Source organism: Piliocolobus tephrosceles, chromosome 6 (assembly GCF_002776525.5).
Source record: "Piliocolobus tephrosceles isolate RC106 chromosome 6, ASM277652v3, whole genome shotgun sequence".
Classification (NCBI taxonomy): domain Eukaryota; kingdom Metazoa; phylum Chordata; class Mammalia; order Primates; family Cercopithecidae; genus Piliocolobus; species Piliocolobus tephrosceles.
Window position 1 is genome coordinate 4,171,339 of NC_045439.1, and position 24,152 is coordinate 4,195,490.

General features: G+C 44.1%; 1 protein-coding gene and 1 pseudogene across 2 annotated transcripts in view; one reads left to right on the plus strand and one right to left on the minus strand.

Annotated features, from left to right (window-relative positions):
• The window catches only part of TECPR2 (tectonin beta-propeller repeat containing 2), a 102,277-nt gene that overhangs the window by 76,962 nt on the left and 1,163 nt on the right, over positions 1-24,152 (minus strand). The window contains exons 1-2 of one of the 2 annotated variants that reach the window (XM_026455239.2): positions 16,730-17,357; positions 10,708-10,998 (exon numbers count right to left, since the gene is read on the minus strand). In XM_026455239.2, the coding sequence (XP_026311024.1) occupies positions 10,708-10,926 (219 nt within the window). In that variant the 5' untranslated portion in view covers positions 10,927-10,998; positions 16,730-17,357. Of the gene's footprint in view, positions 1-10,707; positions 10,999-16,729; positions 17,358-24,152 lie in introns of those variants that run through there. The other variant, XM_026455238.1, reaches the window with a different exon arrangement.
• Positions 13,353-13,434, plus strand: LOC111538387 (annotated as a pseudogene).

Below are 24,152 nucleotides of genomic sequence, written 5' to 3' on the forward strand. Positions count from 1 at the left end.
TACCAACAAACCAGAACGCAGACATCACAGGCTCCTCATCACTGACCGAAGAGTTACTCCCACAGGGAAAGACAATGGGAGGCACTGGGCAAATGCACCTTGGCTGCTATGGTGAGACAAAAACTCTCCTTTCTGCACTTCTTTAAAATATGTCTAGAAAATATTAGTCAATGAAACATTTGTAACATTCTGAAGCATGACTTTCCTGAATGCAAAATATCCAAGACACATTTCAGGCTCGGGGCCTTTCCCTTCTGTCTTCTTGGAATACAGACATGTCAGCATGGCGTGCTGGTCATGCTCTTTAGGTCTTTGTTCCAACTGTCACCTTCTCCCTGGAATTCTATTTAAAATTGCAACAACCTGGCCGGGCACGGTGGCTCACACCTGGTAATCCCAGCACTTTGGGAGGCCAAGGCAGGATCACCTGAAGTCAGGAGTTTGAGACCAGCTTGGCCAACATGGAGAAACCCCATTTCTACTAAAAATTAGCCAGGTGTGGTGGTAGGCACCTGTAATGCCAGCCACTCGGGAGGCTTAGGCAGGAGAACTGTTTGAACCCCGGAGGCGGGGGTTGCACTGAGCCGAGATGTGCCATTGCCCTCCAGCCTGGGTGACAGAGAGAGACTCCATGTAAAAAAAAAAAAAAAAAAAAAAACGACAAAAAAACTGCAACCACCCTACTTGGCACTCCTTATCCTCTTCTCTGGTTTATTTTCCCCTTGGCACTTCCCCTCATCTTATTTATTTGTTTATATATCTGGCTGACTTCTCTTACTTTTCTGCTTCTTCCTGTTAGACTGTAAGCTCCAAGAGGGCAGAGATTTACTGTGTTCTTTACCGCAGCTCCACGACCTTTGGGATGGGCACATACTGCGCACTCAGTAAATACTTGTTGAATTAATTCACGGAAGAGGTGCAGAAATGCAAACTATTATAGCATTCCACCACCAGGTATCATGCTGTAGTTTGTGCAAAGACAGCTCAGAAGGCAAATCCATGAAATCTCATTAGCTTGTTGAATACTAAGGAAAAGGGATCATATGTTTAACTTCAAAACAGAACATTAGAAACTCAGGTCAAGTCGTCTTTTTGGTCTATGCTTACACATGTCAGACCCATATATTTAACACATTTTTAACATTTTTGTACTTGTTATTAGCTCCTTGCAACATTTTCTCAGTGCTTTTGGCACTAGGTAGGAAGAATCTGTGTTTCCATCTGCCCTCTCCCACTAACTTCTGTAGAAAAAAACGGTTTCCAAAGCACTATTCTTGAAAACACATGCAAGGCTATATTTACCACAGAAAAGGTCTGCTTTCCTCTTTAGGAAACGTAACTTCATTTAAAAACATAATCTTTCAATCATGCCATACATGGATTTGAGCATAAACTTTTTATTTATCTTCCCATAAAATCTTAGATTTTCCCTAAACTAGTTAATCCATCTTTATCTTTTCACGTGGACATTCCAAAGAGACCATGAATCTGTATTCCATTATCCTTGAAATTCACAGACTGCACAGAGGGCCTGCCTCCTCTCACAGGAAGCGAGCACAATGGTTAGGTAATCAGAGATATGTGCCTGGAAGCAGGAATCTTAGAATTTCTTTATCTATAAAAAGTGGGGATTGTACCAAATGATTCTAAGACCCAGCCAGCTCTCATGATGAAAATGACAACATCATAAATGTTTAATTCATCTCTGGGGTTAAACCACTAATAACTGGCAGCCAAAGCTCAAAACAAATTTTTGTGTTGTTGTGTTTTCGTGTGTAATATGTACCAAAAATTTCTAGTAATTCCACAGTCAAGTTTTAAAAATATTCACTATTCCTCCCTCAGCCCATCCCTTTTTCAATCCCTACCTAGAGTTGAGTAATCATTGTGAAAATTCCTTCATATCTTTTCCTATGTGTTTACATACAGGTATACAGCTTTGTTTCCAAGCTCTAATCTTCTAACTCTAAATTCTACATTCTTGCCAAAAAAAAATTTTATTTCATTTTATTTTTGAGACAGAGCCCCGCTGTGGCCCAGGCTGGAGTGCAGTGGCACAATTTCTACTCACTGCAACCTCCGCCTCCTGGGTTCAAGCGATTCTCCAGCCTCAGTCTCCTGAGTAGCTGGGATTACAGGCATGTGCCACCACGTCCTGCTAATTTTTATATTTTTAGTAGAGACGAGTTTTTGCCATGTTGCTCAGGCTGGTCTCGAACTCCTGAGCTCAAAATGATCAGCCTGCCTCGGACTACCAAAGTGCTGGGATTATAGGCGTGAGCCACCGTGCCTGGACAAGAAATTTTATTTTATACCTCCCTTGTGATTCTCCACAATTATAAGTTTCATATTCAATATACAATGGGTATTCAAAACATGCTGTTGATACTCAGGGCCACCAAGTATGGATTTTGGCCCCAGCAAAGTACATTTATTTCCAAATGTTAATATTGTAGATTTAAAAAGTTTTTGCAGGTACACAGTAGGCATATACATTTATGGGTGAAATACATTTAAAGGATAACCAGCTAAAATTTTTTCTTGTTGTCGTTGAGGCAGCTCCTCATTGTTGCCCAGGCTAGAGTGCAGTGGCTTGATCTCAGCTTACTACGATCTCGACCTCCTGGGCTCAAGTGATCCTCCCACCTCAGTCTCCTGAGTAGCTGGGACTACAGGTGCACGCCATCACACCTGAATAATTTTTGTATTCTTTCATAGAGATGGGGGTCTTGCTGTATTGCCAAGGCTAGTCTCGAACTCCTGAGCTCAAGCTGTCTGTCTGCCTCGGCCTCCCAAAGTGCTGGGATTACAGGTGTGTGCCACCATGTCTGGACTAGCTAAAATCTTTACATGGGATTCTCCCAGAGTCCCCTTCTATGTTGCTGGATCCAGTCATTTGTAGCAGCTTCCCTCAATCTCTGGTAGAGCCTGTGGATGCTGTTCCACCACATCACATTCCTTCAGAGCTCATGCGACTCACCATATCTGCTATGGTTTAGATGTGGTCTGTCCTTGCCAAAATTTATGTTGAAGTTTGATCCCCAAAGTGGCAGTGCTGGGAGGTGGGGCCTAGTGAAAGGTGTTTGGGCCATGGGGATAGATCCCTCATGAATAGATTAATGCCCTCCTCGTGGGTGAATGAGTACTCACTCTCCAAGGACTAGATTAGTTTCCAAGACAGCAGGTGGTTAAAAAGAGTCTGGCTTCCTTGCACAAGGATGGCACACAAATTTGTGAAGCACTCCATACTAAAAGAAAAAGAGCCAGGTGCAGTGGCTCATGCCTGTAATCCCAGCACTTCAGGAAGCTGAGGCAGGCGATCACCTGAGGTCAGGAGTTTGAGACCAGCCTGGCCAACACGGTGAAACCCTGTCTCTACTAAAACTACAAAAATTAGCCAGAGGTGGTGGCGCACACCTGTAATCCCATCCACTCAGAAGGCTGAGGCAGGAGAATTGCTGGAACCCAGGAGGCAGAGGTTGCAGTGAGCCGAGATGCACCATTGCACTCCAGTCAGGGCAACAAGAGTAAAACTGTCTCAAAAAAAAAAAAAAAAGGAAAGGAAAAGAAAACGAGTCTGGCATCCTTGGTTCCCGTCTTGCTTCCTCTCTTGCCATGTGATCTTTTTTTTTTTTTGAGACGGAGTCTTGCTCTGTTACCCAGGCTGGAGTGCAGTGGCGCAATCTCGGCTCACTGCAACCTCCGCCTCCTGGGTTCAAGCGATTCTCCAGCCTCAGCCTCCTAAGTAGCTGGGATTACAGGCGCAGGCCACCATACCTGGCTAATTTTTCTATTTTTAGTAGAGATGGGGTTTCACCATGTTGTCCAGGCTGGTCTCAAATTCCTGACCTCATGATCCGCCTGTCTCGGCCTCCCAAAGTGCTGGGATTATAGGCCTGAGCCATCATGCCCGGCCTACCATGTGATCTCTTGATACACACCTGGTCCCCTTCCAATTCCCACCATGAGTTGAAGCAGCATGAGGTCCCCACCAGATGCAGCTGCCCAATCTTGGACTTTCCAGCTATAGAACTGTGGGCCAAATAAACCTCTTTAAAAAAATAAAAAGTAATAAAAAAAAAAAAAAAAAAAAAACTACTGGCCGGATGCAGTGGTTTATGCCTGTAATCCCTGCACTTTGGAAGGCCGAGGCAGGTGGCTCACTTGGAGTCAGAAGTTTGAGACCAGCAGGGCCAACATGGAGAAACCCTGTCTCTACTAAAAATACAAAATTATCTGGGCATGGTGGCGCATGCCTGTAATCTCAGCTACTCAGGAGACTGAGGCAGGAGAATCACTTGAATCCAGGAGGCGGAGGTTGCGGTGAGCCGAGGGTGCGCCATTGCACTCCAGCCTAAGCAACAAGAGTGAAACTCCATCTCAAAAAAAAAAAAAAAAAAAAAGAACAACTACCATTCTTAGGTATTCTGTTACTGGAAAACAAAACAAGGATAGTATGATAAATAGAAAACTAATTATTGGTTAAACTGTGAAAATGGCCATCAGATGTAATTTGTAGTTTCATTCTGGGGAACAATAAACTTCAACTTTAGTATTTTCTTTTTAATTTGGTGGCTGAAAATATTTAAATAGTTATACAGTTTTTCTAAAAGACAATATGGGGCTGGGAGCAGTGACTCACGCCTGTAATCCCAGCACTTTAGGACACTGAGGCGGGTGGATCACTTGAGATCACAAGTTTGAATCCAGCCTGGCCAACATGGTAAAACCCTATCTCTACTAAAAATACAAAAATTAGCCGGGCATGGTGGCAGACGCCTGTAATTCCAGCTACTCAGGAGGCTGAGGCAGGAGAATCATTTGAACCCAGGAGGTGGCGACTGTAGTGAGCCAAGATCACTCCACTGCACTCCAGCCTGGGTGACAGAGTGAGACTCTGCCTCCAAAAAAAAAAGGACAATATAATGGTGATCAATGAGACACATGTGCTTTACAAAAAACTGGGTTGTAACTGCAACCTGAGTAAGGAGTACAAATTCCACTAAAGCATATAAACCTTACTGCCAGAGGTTATTTAATATTGAATTAAAACCCAAGGAGCTAGCAAAACTACTCTGTAGAAGTCAAAACCACTCTGTGTTAGAAGTCAGAACAGTTACCTTGGGGAGGGTTAATGATTGGGAGGTAGCACAAGAGAATCTTCTGGGGCGCTGGAAATGTTCTGTATCTTGAACTGGGTGATTAAACAGGCATACACATATAAATTTATCACATTGTACAATTAAGATTTGCAGGCTGGGCACAGTGGCTCACGCCTGTAATCCCAGCACTTTGGGAGGCCGAGGTGAGTGGATCACCTGAGGTCTGGTGTTTGAGACCAGCCTGGCCAACATGGTGAAACCCCATCTCTACTAAAAATACAAAAAATTAGCCGGGCGTGGTGGCAGGCGCCTGTAATCCCGCTACTTGGGAGGCTGAGGCAGGAGAGTCACTTGTACCCGGCGGGTAGAGGTTGCGGTGAGCCGAGATCGTGCCATTGCACTCCAGCCTGGGCAACAAGAGCAAAACTCCGTCTCAAAAAAAAAAAAAAGAAATGTAAACTTTGTGTAAATTATATTTTAATAAAAACATGAAAAAACAAAGTAAAACACAAGGGCCTGGAAAGCCTAGTCTAACTGTGTTGAGGTATGTTTTCTAACTCAGGACAGGGTCCATGATGATGAATGTTCCATGTGCACTTGGAAAGAATGTATATTCAGCTGCTGTTGGGCAGAGTGTTCTACAAATGTGAATTAGACCCAGCTGGCTGATGGTGTTGCTCAGTTCTTCTGTATCCTGTTGGTTTTCTGTCTACTACTTCTATTATTGAGAGAGAAACATTGAAGTCTCCACATGTAGTTGCAGATGTGTCCATTTCTGCTTCATGTATTGTGTGAAGCTCTGTTGCTAAGGGACATAATACAGGTAGGATGGCTGTGCCTTCTTTGTGAACTAACCTGTTATTATGTAATGTCTTTTTTATCCCTGGTTATTTCTTTGCACAGAAGAAAACCTTGATATTAATACAGCTACTTCAACTTTGTTTCTTTTTTTTTTGAAACCGAGTTTCACTCTTATTGCCCAGGCTGGAGTGCAATGGCACGATCTTGGCTCACTGCAACCTCTGCCTCCCGGGTTCAAGCAATTCTCCGCCTCAGCCTCCTGAGTAGCTGGGATTACAGGAGTCTGCCACCATGCCTGGCTAATTTTTGTATTTTGAGTAGAGGTGGCGTTTCACCATGTTGGCCAGGCTGGTCTCGAACTCTTGATGTCACACGATCCACCCGCCTCAGCTTCCCAAAGTGCTGGTATTACAGGCATGAGCCACTGTGCCAGGCTGCCACTCCAACTTTCCATTGATTAGTGTTAACATGAGGTATCTTCTTCCATCTTTTTACTTTCAGCCTACCTGTATCATTATATCTGAATTGAATTTCTTACAGACAACATACAGTTGGTTCATTATTTTATACCCATCCTGACAATTTCTGTCTTTTAATAGGCGTATTTAGATCATTTGTATTTAATGTAACTATTGGTATATTTGGATTTAGGTTATCATTTTATTTGTTTTGTCTGTTCTTTCTGTTTTACCTTCCTGTTTCCCCTTTCCTGCTCTCCTGTGAGTTGTTTCAACGTTTTTCGAAATTTCATTTTGACATATCTACCTCATCGTAGAGTAGCTGCTCTAGGGATTACAATACATATATACGTCATTTTTCAAAATCTACTTAGAATCAACATTGTACCTCTTCAAGAAGAATGTACAAATGTATAGGGTACCTTACTCTCCCTTACTTATGCTGTACTTGTCTTAAATATTACTGTATCTACAACTGTTAAAACTTGATCAGTTATAATTTTTGTTTTCAACTGTCAAATATATTTTAACGAACTCAATAGGGGAAAAATCATCTATTGTATTTATTCCCCAGGTATTTACTATTCTTCATTCTTGACGTACAAAGTTCCCTTCTGTCTAAAGAACTTCATTTAGCAATGACTTTAGAGCAGGTCGGCTGGCAACGAACCCTCTTAAGTTTTCCTTCATCTGATAATACTTTCATTTCATCTTCTTTCTTGATAGGTATTTTCACTGAGTAAAGAATCCTGGGTTGACAATTCTCTCAGAACTTTATTTTATTTTTCAGACGGAGTCTCACTCTGTCGCCCAGGCTGGAGTGCAGTGGCATGATCTTAGCTCACTGCAGCCTCTGCCTCCCGGATTCAAGCGATTCTCATGCCTCAGCCTTCTGAGTAGCTGGGATTACAGGCATGAGCCACCACACCCAGCTAATTTTTGTATTTTTAGTAGAGATGGGGCTCTCACCATGTTGGCCAGGTTGGTCTCGAACTCCCGACCTCAAGTGATCCACCCGCCTCAGCCTCCCAAAGTTCTGGAATTGCAGGTGTGAGCCACCATGCCCGGCCTCTCAGCACTTTAAAAATGTGCTACTATCGGCTGGGCACGATGGCTCATAGCTGTAACCCCAGCATCTTGGGAGGCCGAGGGGAGTGGATCACCTGACATCAGGAGTTTGAGACCAGCCTGGAAAACACGGTGAAACCCCGTCTCTACTAAAACTAGAAAAATTAGCTGAGCATAGTGGCATGTGCCTGTAATCCCAGCTACTACGGAGGGTGAGGCAGGAGAATTGTTTCAACCCAGGAGGCAGAGGGTGCAGTGAGCCGACATCGTGTCACTGCATTCCAGCCTGGGCAACAAGAGTGAAACTCTTCCAAAAACAAACAAACAAAAAAAAGCCAGACGCGGTGGCTCATGCCTGTAATCCCAGCACTTTGGGAGGCAGAGGCAGGTGGATCATGAGGTTAGGAGATCGAGACAATCCTGGCGAACAAGGTGAAACCCCCTCTCTACTAAAAATACAAAAAAATTAGCCAGGTGTGGTGGCGGGCGCTTGTATTCCCAGCTACTCGGGAGACTGAGGCATGAGAATTGCTTGAACTCGGGAGGTGGAGGTTGCAGTAAGCCGAGATCACACCACTGCACTCCAGCTTGGGCAACAGAGTGAGACGCCATCTCAAAACAAAACAAAAACAAAAAACCAAAAAAATGCTACTGTCTTCCAGCTTCCATGGTTTCTGATACGGTTTGGCTGTGTCCTCACCCAAATTTCATCTTGAACTGTAGTTCCCATAACCCCCACATGTCGTAGGAGGGACCAGGTAGAGGTAACTGAATAACGGGTACGGTTTCCCCCATCCTGTTCTCATGACAGTGAGCCCTGTGAAGAGGTGCCTTCCACCATGACTGTACGTTTCCTGAGGCCTCCCCAGCCATGTGCAACTGTGAGTAAATAAAACCTCTTTCCTTTATAAATTATACAGGCTTGGGTATTTCTTCACAGCAGCGTGAGAATGGGCTAATACAGCTTCTGATGAGAAATCCACAGTCATTTAAATCATTGTTCCTCTACAGGTAATATGTCATTTTTCTCTGGCTATTTTTAAGATTTTTATATTTAGCAGTTTGACTATGATGCCACTGTGCATGGATTTCTTTGATTTATCTTGTTGGGATTCATTGCTGGATTCACAAATCTTCCTTATAAGTGTTTGAAGCATTTGAGAGATTTCAGACATATTAAATTCATAACTACAGTTTGAAAGATTATGTAATGGTTTTAAATGTTTGAGGAATTTGGTCAAATCCGTGAGCTATTACTCAAAGAGAAGAAATAGCAGTAGTTCTAATTTTTATACAAAAAATATTAATACACGGCCAGGTGTGGTGGCTCACGCCTGTAATCGTAGCACTCTGGGAGGCTGAGGCAGATGGATCACCTGACGTCAGGAGTTCGAGACCAGCCTGGCCAACATGGTGAAACACCGTCTCTACTAAAAATACAAAAATTAGCTCGGTGTGATAGCGGCTGCCTGTAATCCCAGCTGTTCTGGAGGCTGAGGCAGGAAAATCACTCGAACCTCGGAGGTGGAAGTTGCAGTGAGCCGAGATCATGCCATTGCACTCCAGCGTGGGCAACAAGAGTGAAACTCTGTCTCAAAAAACAAAAAACAAAAAAAATCCCAAAAATTAATACAGACCCTAGAGACAGTCTGCCCAAGTTCACATGACGGTGCTGCCATTTACTACCAGCCAACCTCAGGCGAGTCACCTACCCTCTCTCCACCAGCTGTCTGCTTAGTAAATGAGCAAGATAATAACAACATCTGCCTCAGAGAGTTTTTGTGAGGATAAAATGAGTTAATATATGTCCAAGAAACACAGTGAGAAGGAAAAAATAATTTTTTAAAAAAATTTAAAAAATATTTTTAAAGAATAATGTCTGACACATAGAAAGGGCTGTACGTGTACCAACCATTTTTATTATTTTAAAATGAGCACAGAGGCTTAAGTTAGTTAAGTTTTAAAACTTTAATATATTGAATATTGATTAAAACACAAGTATCTGTAAACATTTCTCTTAGACACAAAAGCTGTATCTTGGTCCATAAAAGCCCCCTAACCACAGACAGAATAGAGTCCCATGTGGTAGAAGCCAGAACTCAGTCAACTTTGAGTCTCTCACAAAAGTGATGTACTCAATGAACTACAGATATTGACTGAACAGGTGAATTCCATTACAGTTCACCAATAGTTGGTGCCAGCCACAACACGGTCAAATAACATCTCCACCAATATCTACAATACACAGAAATGTCTGAGTCCACAGCACTGCAGAAACAGATTGGTCAGGATCCCAGTGCTACAGAAGAGACCTCAGCTACGAGGTGCATATTCTGGCAATGAGCCAATATTCATATAAATACTTTTCTCATAATAATTTCAAGAGAAGAACTAGAGATTATTCAAAACTTTGAAAAACAGGCATGTGCCTGCTCCTGTAAACACTCAGGAAAAAAAAATGTCTGCTTTCATAGTGTTATAGTAAGTTTTAAATACTAAAATGTTCTCTCTTTAAGATGGAGTCTCACTCTGTCACTCAGGCTGGAGTGCAGTGGTGCAATCTCAGCTCACTGCAACCTCCACCTCCCAGGTTCAAGCAATTCTCCTGTCTCAGCCTCCTGAGTAGCTGGGACTACAGGTGCCCGCCACCACACCCAGCTAATTTTTGTATTTTTAGTAGAGATGGGGTTTCACCATATTGGTCAAGGCTGGTCTTGAACTCCTGACCTCAAGTGATGTTCTCTTTTACAGTGATGTTAGGCCAGGTGTGGTGGCTCATACCTGTAACCCGAGCATTTTGGGAGGCCAAGGCAGGAGGACTGCTTGAGCCGAGGAGTTCAAGACCAGCCTGGGCAACATAGTGAAACCATGTCTCTACAGACAAAACAAAACAAAAATCAGCTGGCTGTGGCAGTCATCCCTGAGGTCCTAGCTACTCAGGAAGTTGAAGCAAAAGGATCACTTGAGCCCAGGAGTTTGAGGCTACAATGAGCTGTGACTGTCCCACTGCACTCTAGGCCGGACAACGGAGCGAGACTCTGTCTCAAATAAACAAATAAAGCGATGTTAGATTTTTGGAGGCAGGAAAAAGTTAAAAACACCAATGTTTTTAGTTATATTCCACTTCAGCTAAAGATGGTTTTAAAGTATTGTTTGAGTGAGATATTATGGCCATATTCTGGCAAATCAGAAGTAAATTATCTCATCCTAGAACACAAGCATGTTAAGCGTCAGCTATGGCTCGTGCCTCCTCGGGTGAAAAGCAAAGCAAGGCTCACCTCGAAGTTGTACTTCCTCATCTGGTTGAGGTGCCGGCAGTACAGATAGAGCATGCTGATGCTGCTGCCCACTGCGATATAGTCCCCGTTGGTGTCCAGGGCCGTGAGATAGACCACGATAGAGCGGAAACCCTTCTGGATCTTTGTCGGAATGGCATTGAGGAGATAGTATAACGGGCAGAACTCTCTGAATGTAACAGGCTCTGATATCGATGCCATGGCCAAGGTTTCCACAGACGATCTTCACGCAGGAAAAGGAATGTTTATTTGTCATCTAGGGAAACCTGGGGGCTACAGAACAAAGCATTACAATCCTTTCAATGCCTAGTCATGTCAAAAAGAAGTATGTTTAATAATGGGAACATGGAACTTTTAGGCAGGTAAACATTATAGCTGGAGTTTAAGTAAATAGAGAAAGTAAACAGGTGTCATGAAGATCACTTTTGAGCATTTGAACTCAAAATGCACTTCAGTATGTTCTGACCTCTATGATTTATGTTGCAGTGAATGCCATGGAGAGGTGGCAAGAATACAAAAAACAAAACAGTTCTTACTCCCGAGTACCCTATGATCTAGACGGGGAGGCAGATGAAACAGTGAAAAGACACAAATCCACAAGTAATGAGGTGATAATTTGTGGGTCTCCATGAGAAGAGAGAGAGATCAGTGGGCACTAGAGTGAATGTAGACATGGCTTCACCGAACACATCCTGAACTATGACGCCCACCAGGTTGGACAGGATATGGAAAAGAGAAACAGGAAAGACACTCTAGCAGGAGAACAGTGGGCCAATCTCAGACACAGATATGCTGGCTGTGTTAATGAGATAGTGAAGAACAGGCGCCCTGGCCTGGCTAGATGCCCACAGCCACCTCAGCGCTCAGAGTCCAGCCACACAGCACCTCACTCTGTTCCACATGGAGACCCACCCACTTAGCACTTTGGCTTCAAAGCTTCCCTTACTAAAGATATGCAACCCTTCCGTGCACGCCATCTTTCACAAAGTGCTCACTCACTCTTTTAATCCTCACCCTACCTTATAAGGCAGGTAGCAACATCCCCAACTTTTAGAAGAAGGGACTGAGGGCCAGAGGGTCATGAGCCTCACTCAAGATCAAACAGCCGAGACTCGACTCTCGGTCTTTTCCCTGCAGTCCTAGGCTCTTACCAACACCACAGTCACAGCTCTGACAGGCAGGCTGTAACAGCCCAGGCAGATGCTCTGTACCTGATTACACCTGGAGGGATATTTTAGCTCTTCAGGTTCTAAGGAGACTCCCAAGCTTCTCTCATAGAAACTTCTTGCATCATGGATTTATGGTCTCTCTGAACTGTGGGTTTTCTATTTCTACATAGTGGACTGACCAACTTCCCGTCCCTCTTCTGATCAAATTCATCCAGCTCATTCTTACCCCAGGGCCCCTGCATTGGCTGTTCCGTCCACTTGGAATGTTCTGTTTCTACTGAGTTTTTCCTCCTTCTCAACTGTGCCCTCTTTCATGAGCCATACTTGACTGCTCCTCCCTCCACTGAGTTCTCTCTCTGTCACCTCCTCCTGTTTTACTTTCTCTACACAGTCCCTTTCTTCTTCTTCTTCTTCTTCTTCTTCTTTTTTTTTTTTTTTTTTGAGACACAGTCTCGCTGTGACCCAAGCTGGAAAGGAGTAGCAAGATAATGGCTCACTGAAGCCTCAAACTCCTGGGCTCAAGGGAACCTCCTGCCTCCACCTCCCATGTAGCTGGGACTACAGGAATATACCACCGCGCCTGGTTAATTCTTTAACTTTTTTTGTAGAGATGAGGTCTTGCTATGTTGCCCAGGCTGGTCTCAATCATTGCTCACTACAGCCTCAAGCTCCTGGGCTCAAGGGATCCTCTCGTCTCAGCCTCCCAACGTGCTTGGACTACAGGGTGCCCATAGTCCCATGCCCAGCCTATCCACACATCTCCTTTCTTTTCTCTGACTGGGTATCTGCCTGCCTGCCACCCCGACACACCCACACTAATCTGTAAGGCTCATAATAGCAGAGCCCATATCTGCCTTCCTTCCCCCACACAGAGAAAAGGGCTAAGCACATCACAGGCATTCAGCAAGTATTTGTTGAATAAATGAATTAATGATGAAATAGGAAAATTTTGCCCAGGAACAGTGGCTTATGCCTGTAATCCTAGTGCTTTAGGGGGCCAAGGTGGGCGAACTGCTTCAGACCAGGAGTTCACAAGCAGCCTGGGCAACATAGCAAGACTCCCACCTCAACAAAAAATATTTTTAAAAATCAGTCAGGCATGGTGCTGCATGCCTTTAGTCCTAACTACTCATGAGGCTGAGGTGGGAAGATCACGTTTTTAAAACAAATATTTCATTTTATAAAAGAGGGTTTCACTATGTTGCCTAGGCTGGTCTCCAACTCCTGGGCTCAAGTGATCCTTCCTCCTTGGCTTCCCCAAGTGCTGGGATTACAGGTCTGAGCCACTGTGCTCAGCCAGGAAGATCACTGGAGCCTAGGAATTTGAGGCTGCAGTGAGCTATGACTGTGTCACTGCACTCTAGCCTGAGTGACAGAGTGAGACACTGTCTCTTAAATGAATAAATAAATAAAAGGAAAATTTTCAAGGAAGGAATGAGTGACAAGAACGGAAGAATAAAGGCTGTGCTTTCTGGGATCATTTCTATAGTTCATTACTAGAGAAGTTTCTCTGAAAGTGTAGAGCAAAAGAAAAAATATTAAATATAAAATTCTAAAACACGAATGTGAAAGAGCAGCAAAACATCATCTTTTCTTCAATTTGACCCCAATTCAATGCTGGAATAATAATTCCCTAAATCTGTATAGCATATCCAGTTTTCCAAGCATTTTCAGATTCTATTTCCTTTTTTTTTTTTTTTGAGACGGAGTCTTGCTCTGTTTCCCAGGCTGGAGTGCAGTGGCACGATCTTGATCTTGGCTCACTGCAACATCCGCCTCCTGGGTTCAAGCAATTCTTCTGCCTCAGTCTCCCAAGTAGCTGGGACTACAGGCATGTGCCACCACGCCCGGCTAATTTTTGTATTTTTTAGTAGAGATGGGGATTTCACCACATTCGCCAGGCTGGTCTCAAACTCCTGACGCCATGATCTGCCCACTGGAGCTTCCCAAAGTGCTGGGATTACAGGTGTGAGCCACTGCGCCCGGCCTTAGATTCCTATATTTCATCTGATAGTCACAATAGCCAATACAGTGAAGTAGGAAGACAGAATATATCCATGTATGAGAACTTTCTTAAAGGTAAATAAATAATAATAATAATTGCATTCCTCTGTGATACTTACGAACCCAATCCAACCTCTTTTGCAGTAATAATAATGGGAATAGCTCATGTTTTTACAGATGCTTCTCAACTTACAATGGGGTTACGTCCCAATAAAACCATCCTAAGCTGAAAATATAAGTAAAAATACATTTCATGCACCTAACCTGCCAAACATCTTAGTTTAGCCTAGCCTAACTTAAATGTGAGATTAGAATACTTACGGTAACCTAGAGCTGGGCAAAATCACCTAACCAAAGCCTATTTTATCATAAAGTGTTGAATATCTCATGTAATTTATTTAATAACATATTGAAAGTGAAAAACAGAATGGTTGTATGGTTACCTGAAATATGGTTTCTACTGAATGGTATTGTTTTCGTTCAATCTTAAAGTCAAAAAATAGTAAGTTGAAACCTTGTAAGTTGAAAACTGTCCGCACTTAATACAAACTGTTCTTAGCACATGAACCCATTAAATCCTCACCAAAAAGAGAGAGAGACAAAAAAAAGACCAAGAAGTAGGCATCATAGTTACTTCCATTTTTCTTTTCCTGCAATCCCCAAACATTAGACATGAATGTTTCTCCACTTCATGGGTGTGGAAATTTCTCATTCTTCTTTCCAAGGCACAGAAATAGTAAAGGCTTTGTTTCCTTAAAGAGTGCAGACATACATACTTATACACATTGATATGCCATAATTTATTTAACTTTTTATAACAGTTATAAATGCTCACTATCAAAAATTTGCTTTTTTTTTTTTCTGAGACTCATTCTGTCGCCCAGGCTGGAGTGCAGTAGCATGATCTTGGCTCACTGCAACCTCCGCCTCCCAGGTTCAAGCGATTCTGGTGCCTCAGCCTCCCAAGTAGCTGGGATTACAGGTACCCGCCACTATGCCTGGCTAATTTTTGTATTTTTAGTAGAGACAGGGTTTCACCATGTTGATCATACTGGTCCTGAACTCCTGACCTCAGGTGATCCGCCCACCTTGGCCTCCCAAAGTGCTGGGATTATAGGCTTGAGCCACCAAGCTCAGCCTTGCTGGAATTACAGGTGTGAACCACCATGCCCAGTCTCAAAAATTTGTTAATACAGAAAAGTACAAAGAAGGCCAGGCACGGTGGCTCACACCTGTGAACCCCAGCACTTTGGGAGGCCGAGGGGGGCAGATCACCTGAGGCTGAGAGTTCAAGACCAGCCTGACCAATAAGGAGAAACCCCATCTCTACTAAAAATACAAAATCAGCCGGGCACGGTGGCACATGCCTGTAATCCCAGCTACTCGGGAGGCTGAGGCAGGAGAATCGCTTGAATCCAGAAGACTGAGTTTGCGGTGAGCCGAGATCGTGCCACTGCACTCCAGCCTGGGCAACAAGAATGAAACTCCGTCTCAAAAAAAAAGAAAAGAAGAGAGGAGAGGAGAGGAGAGAAGGCTGGGTGCGGTGGGTCACACCTGTAATAATGCCAGCACTTTGGGAGGCCAAGATGGGTAGATCACTTGAAGCCAGAAATTTGAGACCAGCCTGGGAAACATAGCAAGATCCTGACTCTACAAAAAATACAAAAATTAGCTAGGTATGGTGGTGCACAGAGAATCGCTTGAGCCCAGGAGATCAAGGTTGCAGTGAGCTCATTACACCACTGTACTTCAGCCTAGGTGACAGAGTGAGACCCTGTCTCAAAATAAAAGGACAAAGAAGTAAAGAAAAGTCACAATCTCATCATACTGAGATATGCCATATACATAGATAGCTACATACACATATATAAAAACATATATGAACACTCACAGACTTTTTCACTTAATAAATCCTAAGTATCCTCCATGTCATTAAACATTCCCCTAGAATGTGATTTTTAGTGACTATACTACACAGAAAAACTGCAGAGGACACACTGTATGGATAAACCAAAATTTTCTCAACCAAAAGATTTTAATTTCACCATCATAAACAACAGACATATATTCAAGCATATTCTTGGAGTACACTTCAGGAGGTGAAAATGTTGAATTAAAAAAAATATGTATTGCCAAACTGCCTTGAAGAATGTTCATATCAATTTATGCCTCACACACGCTTTTCCAAAGGACTTCTAGAGGCCCATAAGCCATGGCACCCGGATGAGTCAGGACAGCCACGTCTGGGGGCCAGTTGCCCAGGAAGGCCCCAGCGGGCACAAGAGAATCCAAGCTATCTCCCTATCTGGGGGCCTCTGGATGGGCTTAGCACCAGGCTTGCCTGTCATTCACCCACCATTCAGATAGGAGGAGCAGGCTGAGGCCAGTTCCCAGCAAAACTGTCCTCCTGGCAGAAAGAGTGTCTAGGACGGGCTGAGGAAGAGGCATAGAGCCACTGTGTCACCATCCTGTGCTAGATTTGGGGAAAACAATGCAGACTCAACAAACATTTCTGCTAAGACTTTCTGCTCCTCCTCCTTATCCAATTTTCATCCAAGTCCATGTTCCACCCCACCCAACCCCCAGGTCTCAGACCTACAGCCACAGAACTGACCCTCTTTCCACCAGGGAAGAACTGTACAATGAGTGGCTAATGCTACTGAAGTGAAAAAGACCTGAGTTCAAATCCTAGTACTCCTAAAATTACCTGAGGAACCCTGGAAAAATTGTTTAACCTCTCTAGATCTCCATTTACCATCTGAAATGGGATTAGTAAAACATACATCCTAGCTATAAACACAGAGTAAATGAACAATGTCAAAAACTCTTACCTATCTTGTATCTTCTACCAGCTGCTTGGGCCATGCTGTCCAAGCCAGAAAAGGGGCATCATCCCCGATCCCTCCTCCTCTCCTCTCCATGTCCCCAGTTCTCCATTCGGTACATCTCCCACACACTCCAGTGTGTCACCCCTAACTCGGGCCACCACTGCCTCTCACCTACAGCTCTCTCTGGTGCCCAGCTATCTGCCCGCCTCTCCCTTCCCCCATCCACATGGCAAACAGAGGGATTTTCCTGATGTGCAAAGCTGATGTCATCACTCCCTTGCTTAACACTCTGCAGTGGTCCCCATCCTCCTCCTGCTAAAGCCCAAGTGTCGCTGGCTTACAAGAACCTTGGTCATCTGGCCTCTGCCACCCCAGGATCCCTCATCTGTCCTCCAGCCACACTGAACTGCTTCTAATTACAACAGGCGTGACCTCTCACGTCCTGGCCTTCACACCTTCTACTCCCATCTCTAGAAGGCACTTTCGTATCTGCTTTAGCTGATGAGATCTCCTAGCAAGAAAGCGGAAGTGCTGAGCTTTTCACCAATAAGTATTGCCTAATGTTATTTCCTCCTTTAAAAATCTCATTACCGGCCGGGCGTGGTGGTTCATGCCTGTAATCCCAGCACTTTGGGAGGCCGAAGTAGGTGGATCATCTGAGGTCAGGAGTTTGAGACCAGCATGACCAACTTGGTGAAACCCTGTCTCTACTAAAACACAAAAATTAGTTGGGCGTGGTGGCAGGTGCCTGTAATCCCAGCTTCTCAGGAGGCTGAGGCAGGAGAAACGCTTGAACCCAGAAGGCAGAGGTTCCACTGAACCGAGATTGCACCATTGCACTCCAGTCTGGGCAACAAGAACGAAACTCCGTCTCAAAAAAAAAGTTATTCCTCAGCCAGGCACAGTGGCTCACATCTGTAATCCCAGTACTTTGGGAGGCTGAGGTGGGCAGATCACTTGAGCCCAGGGGTTGGTTTGTTTGTTTATTTTTGAGACGGAGTCTCGCTCTGTCGCCCAGGCTGGAGTGTAGTGGTGCGATCTCAGCTCACTGCAAGCTCCGCCTCCAGGGTTCAAGCCATTCTCCTGCCTCAGCCCCCTGGGTAGCTGGGACTACAGGCGCCCGCCACCATGCCCGGCTAATTTTTGTATTTTTTTTTTTAGTAGAGACGGGGTTTCACTGTGTTAGCCAGGATGGTCTCGATCTCCTGACCTTGTGATCTGCCCACCTTGGCCTCCCAAAGTGCTGGGATTATAGGCGTGAGCCACCGTGCTGGGCCGAGCCCAGAGGTTTGACACCAGCCTGGGGAACATGACGAAATTCTGTCTCTACAAAAAATACAAAAAAATTAGCCAGGTGTGGTGGTGCATGCCTGTAGTCCCATCTACTCAGGAGGCTGAGGCACGAGAATCAGTTGAGTCCGGAGAATCGACTGAACCTGGAAGATCCACTGAGCCTAGGAGTTCGAGGCTGCAGTGAGCCATGATCGAGCCACTGCACTTCAGCCTGGGCGAAAGAGCAAGACAATCAATCAATCAATCAATAAAAATTTTTTAAAAAATAAAAATAATTTTCCTTATAGTAGCTCTGTCAAAATTATGACATTTAACTTTCAAGAATCCATCAGCTTGATTTGATGCTATCCACTGACAGCTCGCAGTCTCTACACAGGAAGGGCTTTGAGACTGCAGTCTAGCTAGAATGGAGTCAGGGGATTTACCTCAAAAGTGCATTTGCAGAGCAGGTGCACTATTCTACTCCGATAATATGTTTATTTGTGGTGGCTTAGGAAGTCTTAGTGGGTATTACAAAAGGTCAGAATCCCTGGCCATCTCCTTGGCACACTCAGTGATAATCCTACCAAAAGCAACTTCAGAACCCAGAGAGGGAGCGCACGGCTGCCCTTGCTAGGCTCCAGCGGGTACTAGAACTGTCACAATTGTCCGGCAGGTAACAGCATAACCACATTTTGAATCAAAAGTGTTGTTCAAGCTGAAATCCTAGTATTCACCCTCAATTCCTCTGTTTCCCTCACCCGTACAACAAGCTCTCAACTCAGTCCGTCAGCCCTATCTCCAAGCCTCCCTCAAGCCTGGCGCCTCCTCACCAACTCTGTGGCCATGCCACAGTAGAAGCTATCATATCCCTCGCCTACACTGCTGCCATGGTCTTCCACGCCTGCCCCTAGAAGCCAGGCTCAGTCAGCCGTCAAAATTAGCTGCTTGACTTCACTGAAATGAAAAGCGCTTGCATTCCAACGGGCACCATCAAGAAAGTAAAAATACATCTAATCCACAACACTGACTAAAATTAAAAAAAAAAAAAAAGACAACCCACAAAATGGAAGAAAATATCTGCTGGTTATAAAGCTGATAAGAGCTTTTACCCAGCATATATAAAAAGCTCTTAAAACTCAATAATAAAAGACGATTTTCAAAGCTGGGTGCAGTGTCATATGGCTACAGTCTCAGCTACTTGGGAGGCTGGGTGGGAAGATTGCTTGAACCCAGGAATTTGAGACCAGCCTGATCAACACAGCAAGACTTCATCTCAAAACAACAACAAAAGACAATTTTACAATGGGCAAGGTCTAAGAAACATTTCTCCGAAGAAGACAAACAATGCCCGGTAAGGCTGGGCGCAGTGGCTCACATCTATCATCCCAGCACTTTGGGAGGCCAAGGCAGGTGGATCACCTGAGGTTGGGAGTTCGAGACCAGCATGGCCAACATGGTTAAACCCTGTCTCTACTAAAAACACAAAAATTAGGTTGGCATAGTGGTGCATGTCTGTAATCCCAGCTACTCAGGAGGCCAAAGGAATGAGAATCACTTGAACCCAGGAGGTGGAGGTTGTAGTGAGCCAAGATCATGCCACTGCACTCCAGCCTCGGCGACAGAGCAACACTCTATTTCAAAAAAAAAAAGGCCGGGCGCGATGGCTCAAGCCTGTAATCCCAGCACTTTGGGAGGCCGAGACGGGCGGATCACGAGGTCAGGAGATCAAGACCATCCTGGCTAACACGGTGAAACCCCGTCTCTACTAAAAAATACAAAAAACTAGCCGGGCGAGGTGGCGGGCGCCTGTAGTCCCAGCTACTTGGGAGGCTGAGGCAAGAGAATGGCGTAAACCCGGGAGGCGGAGCTTGCAGTGAGCTGAGATCCGGCCACTGCACTCCAGCCTGGGCGACAGAGCGAGACTCCATCTCAAAAAAAAAAAAAAAAAAGCCAATAAGCACACGAAAATACGCTCAGCATCATTAATCGTTAGGGAAATGCAAATCAAAACCACAAGGAGATACCACTTCACACCCACTAGGATGGCTACTAAAAAAACACAGAACATGTGTTAGCAAGGATGTGGAGAAAACTGTATACATTGCTGGTGAAAAATAAAATGGTGCAGCCACCAGTCAGTTACCATATGACTCAGAAATTATATTCCTAAGTTTATGCTCAATAGAAATGATAACACGTCTACAAAGAATTTGTAGATAAATGTTCATAATATCACCACTCATAATAGCCAAAATATCAAAACAACCTAACTGTCCATCAGCTGATGAACAGATAAACAAAATGTGTTCTATCCACACAATGGAAGCCTGTTCAGCAATAAAAAGGCGTGAAGTACTGATTCATGCTGCAACATGGAGGAATCCTGAGAACATTATGCTAAATGAAAGCAACCAGACACAAAACACCACATAGTATATGATTCCATGTACACGAAATGTCCAGAATAGGCAAGCTGTAGACAGCGAGTAGGGCAGTGGTTGCCCAGGGCTGGGAGAAGAAGGGGTTAGGGTGTATTGAGGAAGGGTACGGAGTTTCCTTTTAGGGTGATGAGAAAGTTCTAAAATTGAGGTAGTGATGGTTGCATAGCTGTGAATACAGTAAAAACCATGGAATTGCATACAAATGTGTGAACTGTGTGGCATGTAAATTATATCTCAATAAAGCTGTTATCCCCCAAAAAACAAAGGAAAACATCAGTTCCTTCAAAGAGAAATCAGACCATACTACCCATTCTACTCAAAACTCCTCACTTGTTCCCCAGTGCTCCAAGAATAAAAACCAAATGTCCCATGTAGTCTAAGTCCTTTGCAGCTCCCCGTCACCTCTCTACCCATCCCCACTTGTCCTCCAAGTTCTAGCTCCACTGACCCACTCTGTCCTGCTCAGGTTTCATCATTATTTCCTCTATGCAGAATGAATGATCTTCTCACTTCATTTATCTGGCTTCTTCTCAACCATGGGGTCTAGCTTAAATATCACCACCACAAAAAGGCCTTCTCTGACCAGATCACTTAAGAGTACCCACTGTCCCTTCTTTCCTCTATCACACACGCTTCATAATTCTCATTACAATCTTTAACTGCTTTATTTGCTAAACCATTTAAAAATCATCTCTTCTATGAGAACGTAAGCAACATGAATTCTCTCTTGCTTACCAAGGTAACTTCTAGTATCTAATAATATCTTTGGCACAGAGTAGATGCTCGGTAAAGATTTGTTAACTTCAGGTCTTACTGCAAAACAATAGTCTCAATCCAATCTTTAAAATTGGGCCAGGCACAGTGGCTCACACCTGTAATCCCAGCACTTTGGGAGGCCGAGGTGGGAGGATCGCTTGAGGCCAGGAGTTCAAGACCAGTCTGGCCAACATGGCAAAACCCATCTCTACTAAAAAATACAAAAATTAGCTGAGTATGGTGGTACACACCTATAATCCCAGCTACTTGGGAGGCTAAGGCAGGAGAATCACTTGAACCTGGGAGGTGGAGGCTGCAGTGAACCAAGATCGTGCCATTACACTCCAGCCTGGGCAACAGAGTGCTATTCCATCTCAAAAATAAATAAATAAAAATATAATGAATAATGCTTCCTTAGTCATGAATATTTCAGTTAAAAAAATACAAAACACCACTCTATGGCATTCTTCAAGTTACTATGCTTCCTTTCCCCACCAGCCCCATCAATCTCATAACCCTGGAAGGTGCAGCTAGCCTTCACTGCTGACTGCTAACACCCAACTGCCACCCTGATGGCCAATTTCTCAAAACTGGAGCTAGGACTAATATAGAGTCTAAGTCATCCACTTAGCAGTACAATAACCATGTTATCAGAGTGCTCTGACTACACTAATGGTTTAAGGATTCTCTCCAAAATCTCTAGGAAGCAACAATTCGTATCCCTATTGTAGAATCTACATTTGAAATCTGGCTACGACATCTATTAATTATTAAAGTATTAAATTCTTAAGGAGGAATGTAATGAGACTGAGGCAATTATTTATCTTCTAGACAAAATTTTGTCACTTCCTTGCTCCCATCCCCATCAGCTACCCAATGGTCACAAGCTAAAGCCTAACACAAGCATGGAAAGTAGACATTATGACAAAACAGTCTATATCTAACTTCGTCTCAGGCCACTCTTCATCCACACACTGTGCACTTCCTACCTTAGCAATCACCCCTCTACTTGCTTCTTCTCCCAGCCCTGGGCAATCGCTGATCTCCTCTCTGTCTACAGCTTGCCTATTCTGGACATTTCATTTAAATGGAATCATATACTATGTGGTGTTTTGTGTCTGGTTGCTTTAACTTAGCATAATGTTCTCAAGGTTCCTCCATGTTGTAGCACAAATCAGTACTTCGTTCCCTTTCGTTGCTGAACAGGCTTCTATTGTACGGACAGGCCACATTTTGTTTGTCCATCCATCAGCTTTCCATCACAGTCCCTGCACACACCACAACCTATATGTCTCTGCAGAACGAAGTCCCTTTCCCCTCTTCCCTATTCCCTCATATGTACCCTATAAGAACTAGTCCTCCTCCACCAGGAAGCCTTCATAGATTCCCTCAGATATTTGGTTGGTCTTTCTCTACTTTCATAGAACTCCATGACGGCAGTTATCACACAGCACCATCATTATCTGTCTTCTCTCCCCTTCGATGGACTCTTTGTCATCTTTGTCTAGGTTCTTCTAGTCTATGTACTTTGTGGTGCTTAAAAAGACCAATAAAGAGTATGGTACGATCAATGCTCAATACATGTTTGTTGAATGAATCTCTCTCTCAAAGCACTGTGCTAGATTCACCCAAGTATGACAGCCCTAAATATAAAATAGTGGCGGCCGGGCGCGGTGGCTCAAGCCTGTAATCCCAGCACTTTGGGAGGCCGAGACGGGTGGATCACGAGGTCAGGAGATCGAGACCATCCTGGCTAACATGGTGAAACCCCGTCTCTACTAAAAAAAAAAAATACAAAAAGCTAGCCAGGCGACGAGGCGGGCGCCTGTAGTCCCAGCTACTGGGGAGGCTGAGGCAGGAGAATGGCGTAAACCCGGGAGGCGGAGCTTGCAGTGAGCTGAGATCCGGCCACTGCACTCCAGCCCGGGCAACAGAGCGAGACTCCGTCTCAAAAAAAAAAAAAAAAAAAAAAAAAAAAAAATATATATATATATATATATATATAAAATAGTGGCAAAAATTCGGTGGAACTCTTATGTCCAGGTTCAAAGAATACATTCATTTTAAACTGAATATACATCTTGAGTAACAGCTCCCTTCTACCTTAGCAATTCACAAAGTCATCAACTACTCCCTTCTAACTACTCCCTTCTAACTTTACTGAGCTCTCTGTGCATTACTGAATCTAGAAATCTCTTCATGTTTAACACCAAAGCTTTTTATTATAACCCTTTCCTGATCTATTCCTCATCTTCCCAAGTTCAATCAACTGCCTCTGCCTGATGCCTGTTTCCTTCCTTTTCTTCCTACTAAGTTCCAGTAGCCATTTTGTTCAATTCATAGAGAGGCTAGTATGAAAAGAGATTCTCCCCAAACTTACGTGTAACTTCTTTAAGAAAAAATTGGAAAAAAAAATCCAGTAGATGCCAATATTCCATTGAAAAAGACATGTGGGTATAATATAGCTGATGCCTAACAAAAGCTACTTTCTAGTCACTCCTTCAGAAGAGGGTTATCCTCATTCCATCTTCCCCACCACTGGTTTTCCAAGGCAGTCAATTTGTGTGTCCCCTACACCTGCACTTAGTTCTCTTTTAAAGTTCAAAGGCCAGACCATGATCTCCCTGAGGCAGTGACCGGGTCTGTCTGGTTCACCACAGCATCCCTAGATCCAGCCTGGCACAGTGGCTGGCATACGATGGCCAAATAACAATCAACATGGGACGTAAGTCAGGTTAACAACAACAACAACAAAAACAAGGTGAGAGGTTTATCAAGGTACATTATAGCTGGGTGTGAGAAAACACAAAGTCCTGCAGCTTAAAAGACCAGGAATCACTGGTGATCACAAGCAGCTACAGTGGCTTCATTCCCAGATTCTACCTATGCCCGCGATTTGCGTTTGCGGATTTCCCAGAACTCTGTTTACAAGACCTTGGCTGCAAGGAGGCAGT